Raw genomic sequence first — 23,163 nt, 5'->3', positions numbered from 1 at the left:
CATATAAGAAAATGTTAAACTTACTACAAGTTTTATTACATTAAATTATAAATTGATGTGATAATGAATATGATTAGTAGACTTCAACCACCTAATAAATGAATGTTTGAAATGTATTTTTGTGATTGGTGACATTTTATTTTGTAAACTCTATCTCGTATAATGGTAGTATTCCTAGCATCACTTATCTTCATATTTTTTCAAGAAGTGTACAAAGATATGATAATCCTACGAATTGGTTTTCATATATGGATTACTTGTCATCTTTCATGGCATTTGTTTTAAATTTGGAATTGCAATTCATTGACCAATATAAGTTTCATTATTGTGTTTATACCATTTTTCCTCGGATAGTATTTATAGCAAGAATATATGATATGCAATACATATTGTGGGGGGTAAAAGACCACGAGGTCCATGTCAATTTCCATATTGGGCCAAGGGCCCAGTCCAAGGAAAAACCTCTCCTCGGCCATGGAAAGAACCCTCCTCGGCATGGATGTCGCCGAGGACGAAGGGGGCAACCTGCCATTGGCAGTGACACTCCAGGTCATTCCATGGAACAGAAAAAGTACTAAAGCAGAAAAGGACAACGGAGAAAATGGAAACGTCAGAGGGAAAGGCTGCCAGGATTTCATTCAGTGCCTTGTGCCTGACATAACCATGCTTTTTTGCCTTTACAACCACTCCCAACAACTAGAGGGGAGGGCTGATGGGACAAATACCTACCCTAGGAACCCCATTCAGGAGGAAGGAAACTACTATAAAAAGGGGATAGAGGGAGACAGAGAGAGGGGGCTGAGACCCCTAAACACACCAGAGGCACGAGAAAAAGCTCCTCGAACTGTGCCGAGGACCAATCCTCTCTGGTAAACTCAGTTCATCTCAGCTTGATCACGAAGAACACCGTGCTAACCGTTGTCCATATGTTAAAGCCTAACTCTTTGGCATACTCTCTACAAATTCATTGTACTGGTCTCACTGGTCGGAGGTCCCATGCATCTTGGGCCCGGGCCGAAAAACGTGACCCTACACATATATTTTATATTTGTGCTCTCAGATATAATAATATTATACATCTTCCATCCATGTATATATGCATAATTTAATTATTAAGAATCATAATTAAATTAAAATTTTTTCAAATTAAATAATTAAAATTGAATAATGAATAATAAAATATAATAATAATTTTAATATATTATAATGAGTCACACGAAAATATTAAGTCATAATTTGTAATACTTAGAGGAACCTCATAGTGTAAGTACAACGTATAAGAACCAATTTTTATTATTTAAAAATAATATAAAATAAATAATAAAATTTTAAAAAAGAAATTAGAAACACTTAGTGGAAAAATTTTAATACAAGTAGTATTTTTTTTTTTTTTTTTTGGCCTTCTAAAACTGACAATTTTTTTTTTTTCTTTTTGTTTACAGTAAGTAGGGAGGGGGAAATTTGAACTCAAGTTATTTCTATTGGAAAAATCAAGTAATGCAACTATGTTAATGTAATGTACTTAAAGTGTGACACACACGACATAATATGGAGAAAGGATGAGAAAAAATATTTTTTAAAAACTAAGAGGGTGTTCACTTAGTGCAACAACATAACACGACACAATTTTTATTATATAATATACGATTGTGCGAGATGAATAGTTTTAGTGTAGCTTTTAGAAGGTAGATTCCTAGTCTGGCCATTGATAATGAAACGACCTAGCTAGTGGGATTCCTAAATATTGATCATGATAAATTAATGTTTTGCATACGCTTAGAATATGCTGCTTCCTTGTGATTAGTCCCCTGTAACAAGAGCACTACACAGTTCGTGACATAAATAAGAGGTAGGCTTCAGCTCTCTCAACACGAAGACAAAGATGTAAGAACTGATTTCCCGGGAAGTAGACATGGCGTGATATTGGTTCGGCTCTTCTTCACTATCACATCATGAGCTAAGACGAGCCGGAACCAATATCACTCTTGTGTGCTTCTTTGCATTCCTGAGGTGAAGTTATCAGCACAGCGTGCAGCTTATTATGCTTGATTATGGTAGCTTAAGAGTGACTTCCCCTGTAAATTTCTGACTGCTCTTTTATTTTCATGTTGTTCTTGTGGTTTTAAACTTTTTTTAAAAATTTTTTTTTTTATGCATGCTTTTAAGTTGATGTAGATCAGAACAATGATATATAGATGAAAAACCTGTGTCATACTTATCCGCGATAAGAGTGATAAAGATGGTTCTTTTTAGGCCATCTTTTATGATTAGAGTAAATTTTTCTCAGAAGTTGGTGTTCAAGAGAAGAGTACCTTTTGAAAAAATAGGGCATCGACCCCCTTCAAAGTTTTTGGTTGTACACTTTGTACTAATATAATAGTTAATAGTCAAGGTGATTGATTAGTAATTTAGTGCTAACTCGTAAATGAACAGAATTTGTTTTTCTGGAGTCTCTACCATGCCCTAAAAATTACAACTACGTACGTCGATGGTATATCATTCACATGGGACCAAACTACGTGGGAAGTGTTGGTTTACATAGAAATGACTGAATAACTCCTTTCTATCAACTTGAGCTACTATTTCTCTCCAAAAAAAAAAAAAAAAAAACCTTGAGCTATTAGAGCCACTGATAAATTAATGACCATTACTTCAACTGGATGCTTTGTTTTTGTTTTTGTTTTTTTAAGAATTGACGATGGTATCTGTGTACATGTAGCATTAATTCAACAATCATATGCAAGGCTATAGCTGATGATTTTCATGCCAAACTCAATTCTGTATCTCTATGAAAATTTTCAGATTATTATGTTAAAAACAAATCTTCCTGAAATTTGCCCTTCGAGAAAATATACTGGCCACGCATAAAGACTGCTTAATCTATCATAAATCACTTTTCTCAACAACAAAAAATATATATATATATATATATATAAAATATAATATAATATAATAATTATCATATATCACAACTTCCAACATGGTCACCAAAGCACACTCCTTAACTATATTTCTACTGTCCTTTCATTACCAATTTAATTTTTTTTACCAAAACAAAGAGTTGCTCATAAGACATCCTCGTACGTTTATTATCAAACTTTTTATCTAAAGAAAAAAAAGTAGATAGAATTGTTCAACATATATATATCTATCTTGATTTAGATAAATACTTTGGCAATTAACATATGAACTATTAATAGGGTTCATTTCAAACTTTAGAAACCAATAAATCCCGATTAGGTAAATATTAAAGGTTAGCAGTATATTTTCATAAAAAATAAACATTAAAATAAAGAGTTGAGTATCTAGAACTTCACCATGTTTTGAGGCTAACCAAGAAATGTCCATGCATAGCTAGTGGCTTCAAGTCTTATACTATGTGTGAATAGGTAACCAAGGGACAATTCAAACATTCTAAAAAGGTGGTCTCGGTATATGTATCCAAATTGAAAAACTGTGCATGTACGGCTAGGCTTCTGACTTTTTCCCTGTACTTGGGTTCAACTTCTTACAAGAAGAACTTTCTGCCCAGTGTTGTACAGAAATGACCAAGATCTCACATATGCAGGTTCCAAAAGTCTTGGCCCTTACCGTGTTTAATGCTATTAATGACATCCGTAAGGTACAAGTAATTCTCAATCGGATAAGCTTTCATGGACTTTTTTATTCATCATATATCAACCCGTCAAGATCTCAATGACGTGCCACATATCACCGCACCAAATGGTATAAATACCATGCCAAGGCCGATGGCAAAACACCAAATAATCCATATATACAAGTTCAAAAACTACAAACCCCAGAGAGCAAATTCTTAGTCTTTTGTGAGCAATCCTTGAAAATGAAGTCGATGAGATTGATTGGAAGCCTTAGCTGCATGATGCTAGTGATGGCCATATCAGCAGTAGCTCAACCATCATCCTCACCCGCACCGGTGCTTGACAGTGCCGGACGTCCTCTTCAACGTGGTGTAGAATACTACATCAATCCTGCTATTACTGACAGTGGCGGTCGTTTCACCTTGATTGATCGAAATGGCTCATGCCCTCTTTATGTTGGGCAGGAAAATGGTTCAGGCTTAGAAGGTCTCCCTGTCATCTTCACACCCTTCGTGGAGGGAGAGACAGTGATTAGGGAGAATAGGGACTTCAGGGTTGCTTTCTCAGCAGCCACAATCTGTGTTCAGTCGACAGCATGGAAGTTAGGCGAGAAGGACCCCGAGTCTAATAGGAGATTAATTGTCACCGGAGAAGACCAAAGCTCACGAAGAACCGCAAATTACTTCCGGATAGAGAAAGCTAGTGTTGGAGGTGATATCTACCAGATTTCATGGTGTCCTACAGATGTTTGTCCTACTTGTAGGTTTGACTGTGGTACTGCTGGTAACTTGGTTGAGAATGGAAAGAGGTTGTTAGCCTTGGATGGTAATGTGATTCCTGTTACCTTTGAGAGGAAGGCTTAAATTTATTAGTCCTCCATATTATTGAAAGGTAGAGTAAATAAATGGAGTTAGCTCTTTCCAATATTAAATAAAGGGTAGACTTGTGTTTTATAACTCCTTTGGGAAGTTGTGATTATATTTTCAACAAAGAATAAAAAGTTAAATGCTATGTTTTAGATCTCTCTCCTTCATGTATGTGTATTCATTTGTGTTAACATAAATCTCTTATTTTCTGTACATGGATTTGGACAAACTGAGGTTGGGATTTCCAAATGGGTTAATTTTTACTTAATAGTTTCGTCTTTCAAGTGCAAGGCAAAGTGGAGGACTCACTGTTCTTCGCAAGTCTGAGTGTGAGAAGTGTCGATGGTATATCGTTCACATGGAACCAAACCACGTGAGAAGTGTTTGTTTACATAGAAATGACTGATCAATAACTCCTTTCTATCAACTTAAGCTTTTAAGAGTTCGATTGGAGGCTTTGAGATATATATATATAATGGAATTGATGATGGTATCTGTGTACATACAGCATTAATTCAACAATCATATGCATGGCTATGGCCTATAGCTAATGATTTTTATGTCAAACGCAATTCTGAAACTCTATGAAATCTATTCAGACTATTATGTTTAAAACTAATCTTCCTAAAATTTGCGTGGCCAGTCGGACAAAATTGGTTTCTGCCCTTTTCGGGCAAAATAAATAGCATTCTATCCCATTTCCCAAACTAATTAGGGAAATGCCCCTCTTTTGAAAATCGATTTTCTCAAAATCGAGTTAAGTCCTATAGTGACGTTTTTAAGGACCTATAATGGCGTTTTTTAACTCAAGCTCATTAAATCGAGTTATAGGTAAAAAAATTGCATGTAACTCGACTTAATGGAAAAGTTATAGAACGCCACTATTGATCATTAAAACGTCACGATAGGTTTCTTAAAACGCCACTTAGAGCTCCAGAATTTTTCTTTTAACTCGATTTTGAGAAAGTCGAGTTTCAAAAGAGGGGCATTTCCCTAATTAGTTTGAGAAAGGGGGTAGAATGCTATTTATTTTGCCTGAAAAGGGCAGAGACCAATTTTGTCCGTGGCCAGTCTATTTTCCAGAAGAGCAAATTTATCATACATCACTTTTCTCAACCAAAAAAAGAATTATATATATATATATATATGCGAATAAATATAATAATTATCATATATCACAACTACTCCCAACGCGGCCACAAAGCACACTCCTTAACTGTATTTCTACTGTCCATTACTTACCATTTTAATTCTTTTATTGAAACAAAGAGTTGCTCATAACATATCCTCGTTTATTATAAAACTTTTTATCTAAAGAAAAAAAAGTAGATAGAATTGTTGAACGTATAAATCCATCTTAGTTGCTAGTGTCCCTTCTGCTTGGCTGAAAACATCTTGTTAACGTTGAATGGTTATCAATCCAAGCCAAATATCTAGATAAATACTTTGGTAATTAACGTAGAGACTAATAGTGTTTTTTTTTAAACTTCAGAGACCAATAGCACTCATTTCAAACTTTAAGAATTAATAATGCTCAATATGTAAATATTAGGATTACCAATGTATTTTTGCCAAAAATAAACATTAAAATAAAGAGTCAACTATCTACACCTTAACCATGTTTTGAGGCTAACCAAGCAATGTCCATGCATAGATAGTAGCTTCAAGTCTTATATCTGTGTGAATAGGTAACCAAGGGACAATTCAAACATTCTATATAAAAAGGTAGGCTCGGTGTAAGTATCCAAATTGAAAAACAGTGCATGTACGGCTAGGCTTCGACTTTTCCCTTGTACTTGGGTTCAACTTCTTCCGCCGTCTTAAAATCTTCAGAAATTACAAATTTAACTTTCTGCCCACTGTGTTGCACAGAAATGGCCAAGATCTCACATGTGCAGGTTGCAAAAGTCTTGGCCCTTACCGTGTTTAATGCTATTAATGACATCCGTAACGCACAAGTAATTCTCAATCGGATAAGCTTTCATGGACTTTTTTATTCATCATTGAAAGTTCAAATAGTGTAAAAACACCCTTGAACGTTTAGACTCCCAATTTACAAATTACCAATTCAAGCTTTATATCAAACAATTAATGTGCAGAACATGAAATAAAAGCTTAATACAGAATTGGTAAACACTCTAAGCCAATTAAAATCACATCCACAGTAGAAAATAAAAGACAAAGATAAAGGGAAGAGAGATGTAAACACAAAGACAACACACGATGTGTTATCGAAGAGGAAACCGAAGCCCTCGGTGTAAAACCTCTCCGCCGCCCTCCAATCGGTAAACAATCCACTAGAAAATGTAGTTGGGATACATGAACAGCAATAGACGCTTCAAGACTAATCTACCCAGTGTACCTAAACCCTCCAAACTTCTTACTCCAACGAGGTTGCGATGAACCTATTTCTTTTCTAGCTTCCCAGATTCCGCTACTTGACCATAGCATCAACAAATGTAAATTGGTTCCTTCCTGACTGCTTCCTAGAACACCAAACAGCCCTCTCATAGTAATGGATATGGTGAGAAAAGGTTTTGGTAAAATGTCTCTCAAAGATTTAACAATGGAGAGGAAGAGAGCTAAGGAATTTGAAGTGTCTCTTATGTAAAAATTGTGGATGAATCAATCTTGTTTTACTCTAGGGTTTCTCTCTCAAAATTCTCTTTGGAAGCTCTCATTCTTTCGTGGGAATAAGGGGTATTTATATTAGGGTGAGAATGGAATGTGAAACGTCAGGTTTTTCAAAACAGGGCTGGCTCGCGGCTTAGCCTCGCGACTTGACTGAGTCGCGAGATCCAGCCGCGAGATAACAGAACGGCCAGTTGTCCTATTTTGTCCTGTAGTGCTCCAGCTAGCATGACGCTTCAACTTCTGGCATGCTTGGCACGTGTGCAGCATCTGGCGGCTTGCAGCCGCGAGTCACCCGCGAGATCCAGCAGTGAGACTCTGTTTTCTTGCACACTCTTGAGCATTCAATACTCTATCTCACTCACTACCCTTACAACAAACCCACCTAAAAACAGAGTTATTAATTGCTGAAATATAAGCAAATTTAGTATGGAATAAAGCCAACAAGATGGTTGATTAAATTCAACCTTACAATCATATCTCAACCATTCAAGATCTCAATGACGTGCCATATATCACCTCACCAAATGGTATAAATACCATGCCAAGGCCATTGGCAAAACACCAAATAATATTCCTATACAAGATTACAAGTTCAAAAACTACAAACCCCAGAGAGCAAATTCTTATTCTTTTGTGAGCAATCCTTGAAAATGAAGTCGATGAGATTGATTGGAAGCCTTAGCTACATAATGCTAGTGATGGCCATATCAGCAGTAGCTCAACCATCATCCTCACCCGCACCGGTGCTTGACAGTGCCGGACGTCCTCTTCAACGTGGTGTAGAATACTACATCAATCCTGCTATTACTGACAGTGGCGGTCGTTTCACCTTGATTAATCGAAATGGCTCATGCCCCTTTTATGTTGGGCAGGAAAATGTTTCAGGCCTAGAAGGTCTCCCTGTCATCTTCACACCTTTCGTGGAGGGAGAGAGAGTGATTAGGGAGAATAAGGACTTCAAGGTTGCTTTCTCAGCGGCCACAATCTGTGTTCAGTCGAATGCTTGGAAGTTAGGCGAGAAGGACCTCGAGTCTAATAGGAGATTAATTGTCACCGGAGAAGAACAAAGCTCACAAAGAACCGCAAATTACTTCCGGATAGAGAAAGCTAGTGTTGGAGGTGATATCTACCAGATTTGATGGTGTCCTACAGATGTTTGTCCTACTTGTAGGTTTGACTGTGGTACTGCTGGTAACTTGGTTGAGAATGGAAAGAGGTTGTTAGCCTTGGATGGTAATGTGATTCCCGTTACCTTTGAGAGGAAGGCTTAAATTTATTAGTCCTCATTATTGAAAGGGGGAGTAAATAAATGGAGTTAGCTCCTTCCAATATTAAATAAAGGGTAGGCATGTGTTTTGTAACTCCTTTGGGAAGTTGTGATTATATTTTCAACAAAGAAAAAAAAGGTAAATGTTATGTTTTAGATCTCTCTCTCTCATATATGTGTATTCATTTGTATTAACATAAATCTCTTATTTCTGTGGGCAAAGATGAGTTGTTTTATACTTACCATTCTTCATTTTTTTTTTTTAATTCCTGTTACTTTTTTTTTTAATGAAAAATTCCATTAACCAAAAAAAGAAAATATATCTCTCATCAACACATCCCAAACAGCTTGAGGATAAGACTGATTACAACACAATAAGGACCTCAAAGGAAATGCAAATTTGGCGTAACAAGCACTATTCATTTTTTTCATTTGCCTCTCTTCAATCCCAGCAAAAATTGCAGCATTCAAAAGAGCTTCTAAGCTCAGTTATATTACTTAATTATCATACTTGATACATGCTAAAAAACATAATGGCTAGGTAATAAGAGCATCAAAACATGACTTTGCATCTCCCTCCACAGTAGTGGTGGCAATGTTTCACCGAACACAAATACGGCACAAATATTTTAGGATCAATGTTTAAGGCAAATGCGTTTATGTCGAAGTGGGTCGATATGTTTTAACACAATTAATAAATAGGTTAATTCATAGTTAACTTGCGTAATCCACAATTTACCAAAAAATGACCCAATTTATATAAATAAATGTTATTTTTATCTATCATAAATTTTAAATCTAAATATAGTTAATTAATTAAATAATTTTGATGTTTATATTGAGTTTCAAATATAAATACTTCAATAATTAACTACAAGAAAAAAGATTTATTGTAACAAAAGTTTTTGTTGCAATAAAAAATTTTGTTGCCAACTATTGCAATAGGCTTTTGTTGCAATAAAAGATTTTTAATAATTTTTTAAATAAGGTTATTGCAACAAAATAAATCATTGCTATAACTTATTGCAATACAGTTAAATAATTTTGGATAGCGAATGTTGTTCAATTAATGTGTTTGGTTTAGTACAAAGACAAATTTGCTGACTTGTAATATTGTTTGAGTTGCAAAGTTTCACTCAGAAGTACAAGATCAATTATCCAAGAAGCAACTTAAGAAAAAGATGTGTTTGGTTTTTCGTTAGGCCTTCAATTCCCCTTCGGTCAATACAAGCTTGGTTCTCGGCACACACGTTGACTCTTCAATGAAACTAGAATGTAGTTTCCTGATATGTTTTATATAGTCAACTACTAACTTGGAATCCATGATCTACATGTAAACTATATATACAAGGTCAAAATATAGCCAACCAAAACAAAGATTTGAGATATTTTAGAAGGCTTGTGTTGTGTGCTACCATAGAAAGATCAAAAACCTCTATTCACCACAAGTTTGAGTATAAAAAGCAAATCTAAAGATAAAGTTCTTATTTCCTAATCAAGGTTGAAGCCACAAAGTATCATCACAATATAAATATTGTGGAGTCAAATTTTTAAGGTGATCCTTGAAGTCATAGATATGGTTCATGTGGAAGATTTCAAATTAGAAGAGTTCAAGTGGCTTGAGCAAATTGTGGGATCACATCTATAAGTGTCTACATACTGAGTAGCAATAAGGAATTTGGTTAAGTCTCAATTACAATAATTCAATCCTAATATTGATATTTTCCTTAAGGTTAGGGTTAACCCCAGTAGTAGTTTTTTCTATTAATGTATTAATTTTGGGGAAATTATTTTGTAGTTTAATTTCAAAACTTAAAATTTTGAATTTACAGCTTGGTTAAAACATACATGTAAGAAGCTAAACGTTGTTGATGCAGCAGGTTGGATGAAATATCCTTCAATGGTAATTGGTCATGACCAATCCTACTGAGAGCCATGAAAACCTTAAGCTAGAATTTTTAAGGGTTTGGGAAGGATCAAGATCCTCTAGAGTATAGGGTACTAGACAATGTAAAGTTCTTTAAATCAACACAATCCACTTGAAATAAAATGTTAAGGTTATGCTACATCATGAATACACTAACAAAAACTTAACAAAAGTAAAATTTTTCTATAAAAAGTTCAAAATCATTCACGATAAAACCAGAAAAGCAAAAGTTGTACCTCTTTCTCCCTCCCTACCAATCTTCAATGAGAATCCATGGAAAATTCAGGCCACAAAAACAAATCCATTGTCGGCTGCCATCTCTAATCAAACTCTACGGCCAAACCCATCAATTCCAACCAAACTCCATAAACAAAATTGGCCATCAATAATGGATTCTAACGTCAAAGATCGGAAGTGGATGAAGAAAGGGGATTTTTTGGGTTTTTCTATGAATGATTTGAACTTTTTATATATGGGAAATATTACATTTTTAAAATTTTTCTATTAGTGGATTCATGATGTGGCATAAACTTAGCTTTTTATTTTCAGTGGATAGTGAGAATTTAAAAAACTCTACATGGTAGAGTACCATAGGAACTTTAAAGGATTTTAATCCATTTGGGAACTCTCGATCAATTTGTGCATTACACATGCTAGTGTAGGAAGAAGAGCCAAGGTTGTTTTCATGATGAAGCTAAGCGTATCACATATGGATTTGGATAATCTGAGGTTAGGATTTCCAATTGGGTTAATACTTAATAGATTCATCTTTCGAGTGCAGGGCAAAGTGGAGGACTCATTGTTCTTTGCAAGTTTGAGTGTGAGAAGTGTCGATGGAGTATCATTCACATGAAACCAAAACCACGGGAGAAGTGTTGGTTCATATAGAAATGACTGATCAATAACTCCTTTCTATCAACTTAAGCTGTTAAGAGTTCAATTTGATTTTTTTTTTTTTTTTTTGGGAATTGACTGTATTTCTACTGTCCTTTAATTACTAATTTAATTCTTTTTACCAAAACAAAGAGTTGCTCATAACACATCCTCGTTTATTATCAAACTTTTTATCCAAAGAAAAAAAAGTAGATAGAGTTGTTGAATATATAAATCTATCTTGGTTGCTAGTCTCCCTTCTGCTTGACTGAAAACACCTTGTTAGCATCGAATGGTTATTAATCCAAGCCAAAATATTTACATAAATACTTTGGCAATACATAGAGACTAATAGTGCTTATTTTTAAAACTTTATAAGCCAATAACGCTCATTTCAAACTTTCATAACTAATAGCACTCAATTTGTAAATATTAAGCATTAACAATATATTTTCGGCAAAAATAAACATTAAAATAAAGAGTCAACTATCTAGACCTTAACCATGTTTTGAGGCTAACCAAGAAATGTCCACGCATAGATAGTAGCTTCAAGTCTTATACGTGTGAATAGGAAACCACGTGACAATTTAAACATTCTAAAAAGGTGGCCTCGGTGTATATATCCAAATTGAAAAGCTTTGCATGTACGGCTTGGCTTCGACTTTTCCCCTGTACGGCTGTACTTGGGTTCAACTTCTTCCACCGTCTTGAAATTTTTGGAGTTTACAAATTAATATTGTTAACGTATATTATGTTATGGGCTTTAGGCCCAACTAGGTTACTTGTATAGTACACTTGTACTTGTACTACACTTTACTTGTACCGCACACATATGCCTCCTATATAAAGGTACTGATGTATATTATTTGATTTGAGAAATACAATACTATTGCATTCAGTATTTCTAACATGGTATCGGAGCCATCGCTCTGACTTTTTATTTGCAGTCTTGTCTCTCATTGGTGTTATTCCAGACTCACAATTGCTTCCGCTGTTACAACTACTGCTGCAGCCATTCGCCGTTAAACCTCTGACGCATTTCAGTCATCGTCTCTGGTTCCGGACCTGCAGTTGCCGTCGTTCAGAGTCTCGAGACCACTGCCATACCGTCACCGTCGTGATCCTTGCCCCGGTTGTGTTTTTGCAGGTACCACTAAGATCGTCCTTTGCCGATCTACCATCTCGTGGAACCTGACCACCATCAGAGCTCACACGCGCCGTCACGCGCTACCTAAAGATTCTGCGCCAAAGCTCACGCGTTCCACACGCCTCCACATGTCGATAGCCTTCCGAACGTGCCTCCACGCGCCACCACATGCCGACATCCTTCTTCACGTGCCTACACGCGCCAGATCTGCACCTGCTGACGTCAGCCCTAGGTGACGTCATCACTGCCACGTCACCTGCTGACATCATCGTCCACATCTGCTGACGTCACCCACCACGTTAGCGTTGACTTTTCGTTGACTGTCCGTTGACTTTGACTAAGGGTTGACTTTTTTGCCAGAGTTGACTTTTGCATTCCAGGTGCTCCTTACCCAGTTTTTTCATGTAGATTTCATTTTTGTAGTCCATTTTTGCATATTTTGCTTCTAAATGAAGAATAAGGACAAGTCTTCTTCCTTTTGCAACAATCGTCGTCGACAATCCAGCAATTGTTTTTGCAATTTATGTAAACGATTTGGCCACAGTATTGAGACTTGCTATCATCGCAACGAATCAGCTGTTTCAATTTTTGATGCTACTGTTGCTAACACTGAGAGTGACCAACCAATGGCTCCCGTCTTTGCATAGTCTCAGTCTTCTGGATCCACTTTCACCATTTCCAGAGATGACCTTATAAACATCATCGCTAATGTCATTCGTATGGTTGGTAATGCATCTTATTCCTCTTCTCTCTCAGTTTTATCTGGTATGTCTCCTACCTCTTGGCTTATGGATTCTGCTTGTTGCAATCACATGACACCTCATTCGTCTTTATTTTCTGAACTTAAACCTGCACCACACCCTCTTAATATTCGCACAGCAAATGGTTCCACAATGTCTGGTCATAATATAGGCTCTGTTTCGACATCTAACCTCTCAATTCCTGGAGTCTTTAATGTTCCTAACCTTTCTTACAATTTATTTTCTGTGGGACAATTAGCTAAGTTGAGTTATCGCATTATCTTTGATTATTCTGGGTGTATTGTGCAGGATCCAAGGACGGGACAAGAGCTTGGGGCCGGTCCCAGAGTTGGGCGTATGTTTCTCGTGGACAACCTTCGTCTTCCACTTGTTGCTCCTGTTTCTGTTGCTGCAGCTATTGTAGTTTCTTCTGTTCCTTCCCTTGCACTTTGGCATGCTCGACTTGGTCACGCATCTTCCTCTCGGGTACAACAATTGGCTTCTAGAGGTTTGTTAGGTTCAGTGTCTATCGAAAATTTTGATTGTGTCTCATGTCAGTTAGGAAAACAACCAGTTTTGCCTTTCAATACTAGTGAATCAATATCAACTGATATCTTTGACCTTATTCATTCTGATGTTTGGAGGCCTTTCTCTGTCTCTAGTATTGGTGGGTCTCGATATTTTGTTGTCTTTGTTGATGATTACTCTCGCTATAGCTGGATTTTTAATATGAAACATCGTTCTGAATTATTGCAAGTATATTTTAATTTTGCAAAAATGGTTGAAACTCAGTTTTCCAAACGCATCAAAATTTTTCGATCTGATAATGCTCTTGAGTACACTCAATATGCTTTCCAAACTGTTTTGCATTCCTATGGCACTGTTCATCAACTAACTTGTCCAGGTACCTTTCAGCAAAATGGTAGAGCCGAACGAAAACTTCGTCATATTCTTGACACTGTTCGTGATCTCCTTCTCTCTGCCAAAGTTCTTGCTCCTTTTTGGGGTGAAGCTGCTCTTCATGCTGTTGATACTATTAATCGCATTCCAAGTCCTGTTATCCAAAATCAAACTCCATATGAGCGCCTTTTTAGGTCACCTCCAGACTATCACCACCTTCGCTCCTTCGGTTCTGCTTGTTTCGTTCTTCTTCAGCCACATGAGCATAACAAACTTGAGCCTCGGTCAAGGCTTTATTGTTTTCTTGGCTATGGCGAAACTCAAAAGGGGTATCGGTGTTATGATCCTGTCTCTCATCGTCTTCGTATTTCCCGTAATGTTGTCTTTTGGGAACATCGCCTCTTTGTTGAGCTCTCTCACTTCCGTGCCTCCCTATCTTCCTCCTCTGTTTTAGATCTTTTTCCAGATGAGGCACATGTTCCTTCTGTAGCTGCTCCTAATCCTCCTGTGGTTGCTCCTGATTCTCTTGTAGACTTCTCTGTCCAACCACCAAATATCACTGATCCCTTTCCTAGTTCACCCTTTAATGAACATGTGGAAGATGAACAGGTTGAAGACGAGCTACCCAACCCCAACCCTGAGCTTGGGTCCTCTGCTCCTGCTCCGCCTGAAGATCTTGCACAAGACATTCCACCTCGTCACTTAACTCGGGTAAGATCTATTCCTGCACATTTACTTGACTATCATTGTTACACTGCTCTTGCTTCACTACACGAGTCTCACACCTATCGTGAGACTTCCACTGACCCTTTATGGTAGATTGCAATGAAAGATGAACTTGATGCATTATCTAAAAACCATACTTGGGACTTGGTGACACTCCCACCCGGGAAATCTGTGGTTGGTTGTAAGTGGATCTACAAGATTAAGACTCGCTCTGATGGGTCCATTGAGCGCTACAAAGCTCGTCTTGTTGCAAAAAGTTTTACATAGGAGTATGGGATTGATTACAAAGAGACCTTTGCTCCGGTTGCTCGTATCTCATCTGTCCGTACCCTCTTAGCTGTTGCTGCTGCCAGTAAATGGGGTCTTTTTCAGATGGACGTCAAAAATGCATTCCTTAATGGGGATTTAAGTGAAGAAGTTTATATGCAACCTCCTCTTAGTTTCTCTGTTAACTCAAACAAGGTTTGTTACCTTCGCCGTGCACTTTATGGCCTTAAACAAGCTCCACGGGCTTGGTTCGCCAAATTCAGCTCTACCATCTCTCGCTTGGGTTACATGGCCAGTCATTATAATTCTGCCTTATTTTTTCGTCGCACTGACAAATGCACTATTTTACTTCTCCTGTATGTGGATGATATGATCATAACTGGTGATGACCTCAGTGGCATTTAAGAACTCAAGGATTTTCTCAGTCAGCAATTTGAGATGAAAGATCTTGGACATCTCAGCTACTTCTTGGGTCTTGAAATCACTCATTCTACAGATGGACTTTATATTACTCAAGCCAAGTATGCTTCTGAACTCTTGTCTCGAGCTGGACTCACTGATAGCAAGACTGTTGACACTCCAATTGAGTTTAATGCGCATCTGACTCCCTCAGGGGGGGGGGGAACCATTGCCTAATCCCTCTCTTTACAGACGATTGGTTGGCAACTTAGTTTATCTCACAGTTACTCGTCCAGACATCTCCTATGCTGTTCATCAGGTGAGTCAGTATCTATCTGCTCCACGATCAACTCACTATGCTGCTGTTCTGCGCATTCTTCAGTACCTGAAGGGCACCCTCTTCCATGACCTTTTCTACTCAGCTCAGTCTCCTCTTGTACTCCGTGCATTCTCTGATGTTGATTGGGCAGGAGATCCCACTGATCGCAGGTCCACTACAGGTTATTGCTTTCTCCTTGGTTCTTCTTTGATTTCTTGGCGAAGTAAGAAACAAACTTTTGTGGCCCGCTCCAGTACTGAAGCAGAATATCGTGCCCTTACTGATACCACATCTGAGCTCCTTTGGCTATGATGGCTTCTTAAGGATTTAGGTGTGTACACATCCTCTGCTACTCCCCTTTATTGTGACAACCAGAGTGCCATTCATAATACTCACAATGATGTCTTCCATGAACGGACTAAACACATCGAGATTGATTGTCATTTTATCCGTTATCATCTTGTCCATGGTGCTCTCCAGCTTTTCTCCGTCTCCTCCAAAGATCAACTTGCAGATATCTTTACCAAGTCACTTCCTAAGGGACGCACTCGTGATTTAGTTGACAACCTCAAGTTGGTCTCACATCCACCTTGAGTTTGAGGGGGGCTGTTAATGTATATTATGTTATGGGCTTTAGGCCCAACTAGGTTACTTGTATAGCACACTTGTACTTGTATTACACTTTACTTGGACCGCACACATATACCTCCTATATAAAGGCACTGATGTATATTCTTTGATTTGAGAAATACAATACTATTGCATTCAGTCTAACGAATATAACTTTCTGCCACTGTGTTGTACAGAAATGACCAATATCTCACATGTGCAGGTTGCAAAAGTCTTGGCCCTTACCGTGTTTAATGCTATTAATGACCACCGTAAGGTACAAGTAATTCACAATCGGATAAGCTTTCATGGACTTTTTATTCATCATATCTCAACCAGTCGAGATCTCAATGACGTGCCATATCACCGCACCAAATATTATAAATACCATGCCAAGGCCATTGGCCAAACACCAAATAATCCATATATACAAGTTCGAAAACTACCAACCCCAGAGAGCAAATTCTTAGTTTTTTGTGAGCAATCCTTGAAAATGAAGTCGATGAGATTGATTGGAAGCCTTAGCTGCATAATGCTAGTGATGGCCATATCAGCAGTAGCTCAACCATCATCCTCACCCGCACCGGTGCTTGACAGTGCCGGACGTCCTCTTCAACGCGGTGTAGAATACTACATCAATCCTGCTATTACTGACAGTGGCGGTCGTTTCACCTTGATTAATCGAAATGGCTCATGCCCCTTTTATGGGCAGGAAAATGTTTCAGGCCTAGAAGGTCTCCATGTCATCTTCACACCTTTCGTGGAGGGAGAGACAGTGATTAGGGAGAATAGGGACTTCAGGGTTGCTTTCTCAGCAGCCACAATCTGTGTTCAGTCGACAGCATGGAAGTTAGGCGAGAAGGACCCCGAGACTAATAGGAGATTAATTGTCACCGGAGAAGACGAAGGCTCACGAAAAGCCAGAAATTACTTCTAGATAGGGAAAGCTAGTGTTGGAGGTGATATCTACCAGATTTCATGGTGTCCTACAGAAGTTTGTCCTATTTGTAAGTTTGACTGTGGTACTGTTGGTAACTTGGTTGAGAATGGAAAGAGGTTGTTAGCCTTGGATGGTAATGTGATTCCTGTTACCTTTGAGAGAAAGGCTTAAATTTATTAGTCTTCCTTATTGAAAGGTAGAGTAAATAAATGGAGTTAGCTCCTTCCAATAATAAATAAATTAAGCATAGGCATGTGTTTTGTAACTCCTTTTGGGAAGTTGTGATTATATTTTAAACAAAGAAAAAAAAAAGGTAAATTTTATGTTTTAGATCTCTCTCATGTATGTGCTTTCATTTGTGTTCACATAAATCTTTTATTTCTGTGGGCAAATATGAGTTGTTTTATGTTTACCACTCTTCATCCTTTATTCCTGTTACTTTTTTTTTTAATGAAAAATTCCATTAACCAAAAAAAGAAAATATATCTCTCATCCACACATCCCAAACAGCTTGAGGATTGGACTGATTACAACACAATAAGGACCTCAGAGGAAATGCAAATTTGGCATAACATGCACTATTCATTTTTTCATTTGCCTCTCTTCAAACTCAGCAGAAATTGCAGCATTCAAAAGGGTTTCTAAGCTCAGTTATATTACTTAATTGTCATACTTGAGACATGCTAAGGAACATCATAGCTAGGTACCAACAATAAGAGCATCAAAACGGGGATGGAGCCACCATTAGACTTGAGGGGCAATGGCTCCCCAATTTTTTTAAAAAAAATATTATTATATATATGTGTACTAATTTCAGCAATTTTGTTCTATAAAATTACATTTTGTTTTTGTTAAACAATATCATTGATTCTTTTAAGAGTAACACTATACTCACAAATTTTTTATAACATTTTTACGAACTGTTTTGGTTGCAAATTCTTATTGATTCGCATATGGGTTCACCACTCACATCATTTTTTTACTTACCAGTAACCACTTATCACATCAGTAATCTATAAAAAAAGCTTGTATCTATAGTGTGGGGGTAAAATTCGCCAGTCAACGTTGGGCCATGGTACTCGTACGAAGCCCAACCGTAATAGGAAGCGAAGACAAGGGCAGAGGACCCCCCAACCCAATCATGTTGGGCCGGGCTTGCTTAAGGGGCGTCCGAGGAGGAGTACCTCCTCGGACGCACCAAATGGGAGTCCGATTCACATCCTTTACATGGTGAAAGGTCATCCAAAATCAAGGGAAAATGCAGGACGTTCAGGGGGCAACCACAACTACCGCATTAAATGCAAGGAAGCTACTTTTACAGCCGCATTAATGTGGAAAGGACAGGAGAACAGAATTATCTTGGCCAGTGCAACTCACAGAAAAGAAGGAGGATGTCCTATGGGACAGGCACTCAAGTAGAGGCTCAAATGATTAATAAGTGTAGGGTCATTATCGTTCGAAGGATGCTATATAAGAGAAGAACATCCCCATGACCAGGGGATCGGAAAGGAGAGAGAAAAAAGGAAGAAAATGAGAAAAAGGGAAAGGAGTTCTGTAAACAAAGCATAAGATACAGCCCCACGAACTGTTATCCCAGGAAGCTTAATGGAATATCCCCACGTCCAAATGGCTGCATGGCTTGCTTATAACTACGTTTACTCTGTCAAGACCTAGTTCTGTGTCCCACTCTCTATAAATTCATTGTTGAGGGTCTTTTGGGCCAGAATCGCTTGCCTGCTGGGCCTGGGCCCCAAAAACCGCCCTTACATATAGTATTTTCCTCATTTTAGTGACTATTAAAAAAAAAAAAAAAAAGATCTAAAACCTAAAACAAAATATACAAGCCCCCAAAAAAAAAAAAAAAATGATTCAACAACAAAAATTTCCAACGGTAAAACTTAAAAAAATTAAGCTCAATTAACTAATTTTATCCAAAATAATTTTGTTCTTCCCCACCCCAAAAAAAAAAAAAAAAAAAATTAGTAGCTAAGTAGTAGCTGAGTTAGAGGTTGAAATCGTTACACACAACCAATAGTAAAGCTGCCTCCTTAACACAAAGTTTTGGCTCCATCCTTGCATCAAGACACGACTTTACATCTCCCTCCACAGTAGAGGTGGCAATGTTTCACCCAAGACAAATGCGACAAACATTTTTTAGGATAATGTTTTAATTTGAGTGTGTTCATGTCGAAGTGGGTCAATATGCTTTAACACGATTAATAAATAGGTCAATTCTGAGTTAACTTGCACAATTTACCAAAAATGACCCAATATATATAGAAAAATGTTATTTTTATCTATTATGAATTTTAAATCTAAATATAGTTAATTAATGAAAAAAATTTTGATGTTTATAATGAGTTCCAAATATATATACTACAATAATTAACTACAAGAAAAAAAGATTTATTGTAACAAAAAATTTTGTTTCAATAAACGCTTATTGCAATAAAAAAAAAAAAAATTGTTGCCAACTTTTGCAATAAATTTCGTTGTGATAAGCTTTTGTTGCAATAAAAGAATTTTAATAAATTTTTTTAAAAATTTATTGCAACAAAATAAATCATTACTATAACTTATTGCAATACAATATAGTTAAATAATATTTGATAGCGAATGTTGCTCAATTAATGTGTTTGGTTTAGTACAAAGACAAATTTCATGACTTGTAATATTGTTTGAGTTGCAAAGTTTCACTCAGAAGTACAAGATCAATGGTCCAAGAAGCAACTTAAGAAAAAGATGTATTTGGTTTTTCTTTAGACCTTCAATTCCCCCTGGGTCAGTAGAAGCTTGGTTCTTGGCACACTCTTGTTGACTACTCAGTCAAACTAGAATCTTGATTCTTGATATGTTTTTATATAGTCAACTACTAACTTGGAACCTATGATCTGCATGCTAAACTATATATACAAGGTCACAATATGGCCAACCAAAACAAAGATTAGAGAGATTTTAGAAGGCTTGTATTGTGTGCTGCCATAGGAAGATCAAAAACCTCTATTCACCACAAATGTGAGTATAAAAAGTGAATCTAAAGACAAAGTTACTACATTGTACGATACGTATCGCGTATCATATGATACTGACAACTATGATCACAACTAACTACTTCCAACACGGCCACAAAGCACACTCCTTATTTCTACTGTCCTTTAATTACTAATTTTTTTTTTTTTTTTACCAAAACAAAAAGTTGCTCATAACACATCCTTGTTTATTATCAAACTTTTTATCTAAAGAAAAAAAAAAGTAGATAGAGTTGTTGAAAATATAAATCCATCTTGGTTGCTAGTCTCCCTTCTGCTTTACTGAAAACATCTTGTTAGCATCGAATGGTTATTAATCCAAGCCAAAATATTTAGATAAATACTTTGGTAATTAACGTAGGGAATAATAGTGCTCATTTTTAAAACTTTAGGAGCCAATAGCACTTATTTCAAGCTTTCAGAACTAATAGCACTCAATATGTAAATATTAAGCATTAACAATGTGTTTTCACCAAAAATAAACATTAAAATAAAGAGTCAACTATCTAGACCTTAACCATGTTTTGAGGCTAAGAGCATCCACAATAGTGGTGCTAAAAAGCTAAAAAAACTATTTTTAACACCACTATATATTAAAAAGAGTGCTACAGTAGTGAAGGTATAGGCATATTTTTTACTTACCTTGCTATAGTGCACAACTATATATGGCTGTGAACTGTAGCTAAGAGCTAAAATATATATATATATATATATATACTTTTTTGTTCTCTATCCGATTAAAATACTATTTGTTTGTTGATTTTTTTTTTCTATTCTTTTTATCCAACCATGACTCAATCTCAACTCCCTCTGAACTCTCCAACCTGTGTCTCAACTCCCTCGGAACTCTCACCTCTCTATCTCACTGCCACTGGCTTCAACATCACCTCTCTGTCTCACTACCGCCGGCCTCAACATCATCGGCCCACCGCTGACCCACTATGTCGAAGTCCCAAGCTGACCCAAGCCCCAAGCCGCCGATCCATGCCTCCGACCCACGCCTCCACCCAGTCCTCCATCTCACCGCTCACCCAACGCCGACAAGCCTAGGTTTCTCTAGATTTCGTGGGTTTCTCTAGATTTCTTGGGTTTCATCGTCGATCTAAGCTCTGGGTTTCTCTGGGTTTCTTTGGGTTTCGTCGTTGTTGGGTGGTTGTTCTTGGTGGGCAATGGTTGTGGATAGTGTCATTGATCAGTTTGTGGTGTTTTTTTTTTTTTTTTTTGGGAGTGTAATGTATTATTTTATTATAGTAGAAATATTTTTTTATTGTGATATTTATATTATTTTATAGTGTTGAAAGTTAAAATTAATCCACTGCTGCTGGATGTTTTGTAAAATGCATAAGTAAAATAGATAAATTAACTTTTTGTGATACCAAATAACTAAAAAAAAATAACTTCACTGCTGCTGATGCACTAACAAAAAATTTGTCCAAGCATAGATAGTAGCTTCAAGTCTTATATGTGTGAACAGGTAACCAACTGACAATTCAAACATTCTAAAAAGGTGGCCTCGGTGTATATATCCAAATTGAAAGGCTGTGCATGTACGGCTAGGCTTCGACTTTTACCCTGTACTTGGGTTCAACTTCTTAGTCTTTTGTGAGCAATCCTTGAAAATGAAGTCGATGAGATTGATTGGAAGCCTTAGCTGCATAATGCTAGTGATGGCCATATCAGCAGTAGCTCAACCATCATCCTCACCCGCACCGGTGCTTGACAGTGCCGGACGTCCTCTTCAACGTGGTGTAGAATACTACATCAATCCTGCTATTACTGACAGTGGCGGTCGTTTCACATTGATTAATCGAAATGGCTCATGCCCCTTTTATGTTGGGCAGGAAAATGGTTCAGGCTTAGAAGGTCTCCCTGTCATCTTCACACCTTTCATGGAGGGAGAGACAGTGATTAGGGAGAATAAGGACTTCAGGGTTGCTTTCTCAGCGGCCACAATCTGTGTTCAGTCGACTGCATGGAAGTTAGGCGAGAAGGACCCCGAGTCTAATAGGAGATTAATTGTCACCGGAGAAGACCAAAGCTCACGAAGAACCGCAAATTACTTCCGGATAGAGAAAGCTAGTGTTGGAGGTGATATCTACCAGATTTCGTGGTGTCCTACAGATGTTTGTCCTACTTGTAGGTTTGACTGTGGTACTGCTGGTAACTTGGTTGAGAATGGAAAGAGGCTGTTAGCCTTGGATGGTAATGTGATTCCAGTTACCTTTGAGAGGAAGGCTTAAGTTTATTAGTCCTCCTTATTATTGAAAGGTAGAGTAAATAAATGGAGTTAGCTCCTTCCAATATTAAATAAAGGGTAGGCATGTGTTTTATAACTCCTTCGGGAAGCTGTGATTATATTTTCAACAAATAATAAAAAGGTAAATGCTATGTTTTAGATCTCTCTCCCTCATGTATGTGTATTCATTTGTGTTAACATAAATCTCTTATTTCTGTGGGCAAAGATGAGTTGTTTTATATTTCCATTTTTCATTTTTTTTTTTATTCCTGTTACTTTTTTTAATGAAAAATTCTGTTAACCAGAAAAAGAAATTATATCTCTCATCAACACATCCCAAACAGCTTGAGGATAGGACTGATTATAACACAATAAGGACGTTAAAGGAAATGCAAATTTGGCATAACACGCACTATTCATTTTTTTCAATTGCCTCTCTTCAAACCCTGCAGAAATTGCAGCATTCAAAAGAGCTTCTAAGCTCAGTTATATTACTTAATTTTCATACTTGATACATGCTAAAAAAAAAATAGCTAGGTAATAAGAGCATCAAAACATGACTTCGCATCTCCCTCCACAGTAGTGGTGGCAACATTTCACCCGACACAAATACGCCACAAATTTTTTAGGATAAATGTTTAATGCTATTGTGTTTATGTCGAAGTAAGTTGATATGTTTTAATAC

At 37.1% G+C, this 23,163-nt stretch overlaps 2 protein-coding genes and 2 pseudogenes across 2 annotated transcripts; all 4 read left to right on the top strand.

Annotated features, from left to right (window-relative positions):
- The first annotated feature begins 3,753 nt into the window (after positions 1 to 3,753).
- On the top strand, positions 3,754 to 22,637 carry LOC126699268 (kunitz type trypsin inhibitor 104-like). Its single transcript, XM_050397000.1, has 2 exons — positions 3,754 to 4,490; positions 22,511 to 22,637. The coding sequence occupies exon 1, from the start codon at positions 3,842 to 3,844 to the stop codon at positions 4,460 to 4,462; it is 621 nt and encodes a 206-aa protein (XP_050252957.1). The 5' UTR covers positions 3,754 to 3,841; the 3' UTR covers positions 4,463 to 4,490; positions 22,511 to 22,637.
- On the top strand, positions 7,716 to 8,604 carry LOC126699269 (kunitz type trypsin inhibitor 104-like; annotated as a pseudogene).
- LOC126699270 (kunitz type trypsin inhibitor 104-like) lies at positions 16,720 to 22,575 on the top strand. The gene is made up of 2 exons (XM_050397002.1): positions 16,720 to 16,742; positions 21,839 to 22,575. Exon 2 carries the CDS (start codon positions 21,862 to 21,864, stop codon positions 22,480 to 22,482), a length of 621 nt encoding a protein of 206 aa, XP_050252959.1. The 5' UTR covers positions 16,720 to 16,742; positions 21,839 to 21,861; the 3' UTR covers positions 22,483 to 22,575.
- LOC126699272 (kunitz type trypsin inhibitor 104-like) lies at positions 16,725 to 17,478 on the top strand (annotated as a pseudogene).
- Positions 22,638 to 23,163: the final 526 nt, after the last annotated feature.

This window comes from Quercus robur, chromosome 9, assembly GCF_932294415.1.
Source record: "Quercus robur chromosome 9, dhQueRobu3.1, whole genome shotgun sequence".
NCBI lineage: Eukaryota > Viridiplantae > Streptophyta > Magnoliopsida > Fagales > Fagaceae > Quercus > Quercus robur.
This window is presented reverse-complemented; position numbering and strand designations above follow the sequence as displayed.

What these genes read in the sequence shown, in the direction of transcription:
- LOC126699268 (XM_050397000.1), top strand. Translation starts at nt 3,842, where the DNA reads ATGAAGTCGATGAGATTGATTGGAAGCCTTAGCTGCATGATGCTAGTG.
- LOC126699270 (XM_050397002.1), top strand. Translation starts at nt 21,862, where the DNA reads ATGAAGTCGATGAGATTGATTGGAAGCCTTAGCTGCATAATGCTAGTG.